This window comes from Salvelinus fontinalis, chromosome 40 (genome assembly GCF_029448725.1).
Source record: "Salvelinus fontinalis isolate EN_2023a chromosome 40, ASM2944872v1, whole genome shotgun sequence".
Taxonomy (NCBI): Eukaryota; Metazoa; Chordata; class Actinopteri; order Salmoniformes; family Salmonidae; genus Salvelinus; species Salvelinus fontinalis.
The window spans coordinates 1,334,330-1,337,733 of record NC_074704.1 but is presented as its reverse complement, the minus strand read 5'-3'; the positions used below and the strand labels follow the sequence as shown (position 1 = coordinate 1,337,733).

General features: G+C 39.0%; 1 protein-coding gene across 2 annotated transcripts; it reads left to right on the top strand.

Annotated features, from left to right (window-relative positions):
- Positions 1-872: 872 nt before the first annotated feature.
- Positions 873-3,155, top strand: LOC129839301 (zinc finger protein 501-like). Of its 2 annotated transcripts, none has more exons than XM_055906617.1 (2): positions 873-1,630; positions 2,341-3,155. In XM_055906617.1, exons 1-2 carry the CDS (start codon positions 1,123-1,125, stop codon positions 3,102-3,104), a joined length of 1,272 nt encoding a protein of 423 aa, XP_055762592.1. In that variant the 5' UTR covers positions 873-1,122; the 3' UTR covers positions 3,105-3,155. The 2 variants fall into 2 exon arrangements, with proteins under 2 accessions (XP_055762592.1, XP_055762591.1); XM_055906616.1 differs by having other exon boundaries at positions 2,338-3,155.
- Positions 3,156-3,404: the final 249 nt, after the last annotated feature.

Here is a 3,404-nt window from a genome sequence, read left to right as displayed (position 1 = left end):
AGCTGATTTGTATGGGTCCAGGTTTTCCAGCTCTTTCAGAACATCTGCTATCTGGATATGGGTAAAGGAGAAGCTGGGGAGGCTTGGGCGAGTAGCAGCGGGGGGGGGGAGGGGCTGTTGGCCAAGGTTGGAGTCGCCAGGAGGAAGGCATGGCCAGCCATTGAGAAATGTTTGTTGAAGGGTTGTGGGTAAGATTGACACCGCGACACTAATTAGGACAGGGAATTGGAGCAACAACAGCCTCTCATCTTATCAATGGAAGGTGTATGGAACTAAACCTGTATTTGGCGTTCCATGAAGTGTCTTAGAATTTAGGAAGCAACCTTTAGCCAATAGTTTGAGTATAAACCCTTCAATGTTGTCAATGATATTTTCAAAATGTTAAATGAAAAAACAGCTGAATAGAATTAGCATTTTGTTGATTCTAACATTCAAATCTCTTGAATTTGATTTTGCAAATTAATTTGATATGATAAATGATTTGGATTTTGCAAAATGTATTGGATTTGATATATATATATATACACCTTGAGAACTCTTAAATTTAAGTTGTTTCAATTGCTTCATTTGTGCAGTGGTCATCAAGCTAAAGGTGTATGAAAATGTGATGCCTTTGCTATTTTTATCTGAGTAAAAAAAAAAAAAATGAATCTATAAGAAATTGCCTTAAAGTATATTTTAAATTATCACTCGTGAAAATTCTGAACTAATCATTCAACACAGTTTCCTTTTGTATGTCTTTATTTAAAATATTATTTAATGAATACAATTCAAATAAAAAATTTCTTCAACTGCGTAACCAACTCCAGTTAGCGGATGGTGATATCCGCCTTAAATGAGATGTCGCTAATGTGACGTATAATCTAGTGGACGGGACCGGACGGGACGCTTCTTCAACAACATGGCTATTGATTCAACCACCTCGGCAGCCTGCATAAAAGCGATACATTAAATCGTTTTAGACGTTTCAGTTAGTTTCAAACACATTTATGTCGTATCTAGTTACCCTTAATTTCTATATTTATGTTTTTATTAGCCATCTAGATGGGTGGTTAAATTAGCAGTAGCCTAGAAGCTAATGAATGATAGCTAGCTAACGTTACCTCGCTAACATCCTCGACCATGAGCTCACCAAGCTACTCCCCACCTGCTAAAGAAGAAGAGAGCTGCTGGACGGAGAAAGAAGCCCCCGTGAAAGAGGAAGAGGAGGATGTCACTGTTAAACAAGAAGTAGAGAGTGAGGCTGTTACAGTTAAACAAGACGTAGAGGGTGAAGCTGTTACAGTTAAACAAGAAGAGAGTGAGGATGTCACAGTGAAACAAGAAGTAGAGAGTGAAGCTGTTACAGTTAAACAAGACGTAGAGGGTGAAGCTGTTGGAGTGAAAGAAGAGGAAGAAGCTTTCATAGTAAAAGACGAGGTGGGTGTTACTGTGGAGGAAGAGAAACAAGACGGTGCCGTTTTGGGAGTGAAAGAGGAGGAATTGACTGTCACAGTGAAAGAAGAAGATATTTTCAGAGTGAAAGAGGAGGATGCCGTCTTTGGAGTGAAGGAGGAGGGGGAGATTACTGTCACATGGGAGGAGGAGGAGGAGGAGGAAGAAGAAGAGATCGGAGATGTAATTAACACCAGTGAGTACCGTCTCAAAAACAGAAGTAAAAACTATGCAGCTGTTAAAGTATTGTTTTACTGAAGTTATATACTTAAATGTGTTGTTCTGTACTGTGGAAATGGTTACAGCTACACTGTCAGATAGGGAACACCATCAAACAGAGGGACGTTAACAATGCATCCTATGACATTGATCAAAATACTTTGGTCCTCATCATCTATTATTATAGAGCTCTGCTCAGCCTGTAACCATGACATTATCTATTATTATAGAGCTTAGCTCAGCCTAAAGACATGACATTATCTATTATTATAGAGCTCTTTCCAGCCTGTAAACATGACATTATCTATTATTATAGAGCTCTGCTTAGCCTATAAACATGACATTATCTATTATTATAGAGCTCTGCTCAGCCTGTAAACATGACATTATCTATTATTATAGAGCTCTGCTCAGCCTGTAAACATGACATTATCTATTATTATAGAGCTCTGATCAGCCTGTAAACATGACATTATCTATTATTATGACATCATGACATTCCATGAAAGCAGATTAGATTTGAAGCTCTACATTATTATTATTATTATTATAGCAGCCACCAAGTTTTTCTTTAAATGAGGATACATTTCTGGATTAAACCTCATAGGTAGACAGTTTTATCATGTGCTGGTTTCATTCTGGTCTCTGATTAGTAGTTAATTAAATACTATTTTTTGTCTTTAGCAGGAGTAAGACCAGACACTCACTCTGACAGCAGGAAGAGTCCTTCAGGGGAACCAGACCCTGAGACGTCCAAACCAACGAGACGACACCACTGCTCCCAGTGTGGAAAGAGTTTTACTAAGTTACGGAACCTAAAAGAGCATGAGAGGACACACACAGGAGAAAAGCCGTTCCAATGTTCCCAGTGTGGAAAGAGTTTTACCGTGTTAACTAACCTGAAAAGGCATGAGAGAATACACACTGGAGAAAAGCCTTACCAATGTTCCCAATGTGAAAAGAGTTTTACTGTGTTAGTTAACATGAAAAGGCATGAGAGAGTACACACAGGAGAAAAGCCTTACCAATGTTCTCAGTGTGGCAAGAGTTTTACCCAGTTAAGGTCCCTGAAAAGGCATGAGAGAGTACACTCTGGAGAGAAGCCTTTTCACTGTTCCCATTGTGAAAGGAGTTTTAGGTCGTCTGCAAACATGAAGGAGCATGAGAGGACACACACAGGAGAAAAACCTTTCCAATGCTCACATTGTGGAAAGAGTTTTACCCATCTAGTGAGCCTGAAAAGACATGAGAGAATGCACACAGGAGAAATGCCCTACCAATGCTCCCATTGTGGAAAGAGTTTTTCCCAATCAGCAAAACTGAAAAGACACAAGAGAATGCACACTGGAGAGAAGCCTTTCAAATGCTCCCATTGTGGAAAGAGTTTCACCCAATCAGGGGGCCTTAAAAAACACGAGATAAAGAAGAAGCTATGTTCTTTATGTTCTTGAGTGAGAATGTGTTTTTGTTAATGACAACTTCAATAAAACCTCATAAAAATATCTTTGTATGTTTTTTTTTTTTACAATTTCAATACTTGAATTGAATACAGAGTACCTCGGTTTTTATGTATACGTTCTCTGTGGATGGAGTGGAACATTTAAATATAGAGTCCTGGACAGAGTCTTGTCCATCAGTCACTGTGGATGGAGTGGAACATTAAATATAGAGTCCTGGACAGAGTCTTGTCCATCAGTCACTGTGGATGGAGTGGGACATTAAATATAGAGTCCTGGACAGAGTCTTCTCCA

Coding starts and splice junctions, on each gene's coding strand:
- LOC129839301 (XM_055906616.1), top strand. CDS start 1,123: ATGAGCTCACCAAGCTACTCCCCACCTGCTAAAGAAGAAGAGAGCTGC. Junction 1,631..2,337: donor CGGAGATGTAATTAACACCA/GTGAGTACCGTC, acceptor TTTTGTCTTTAG/CAGGAGTAAGACCAGACACT.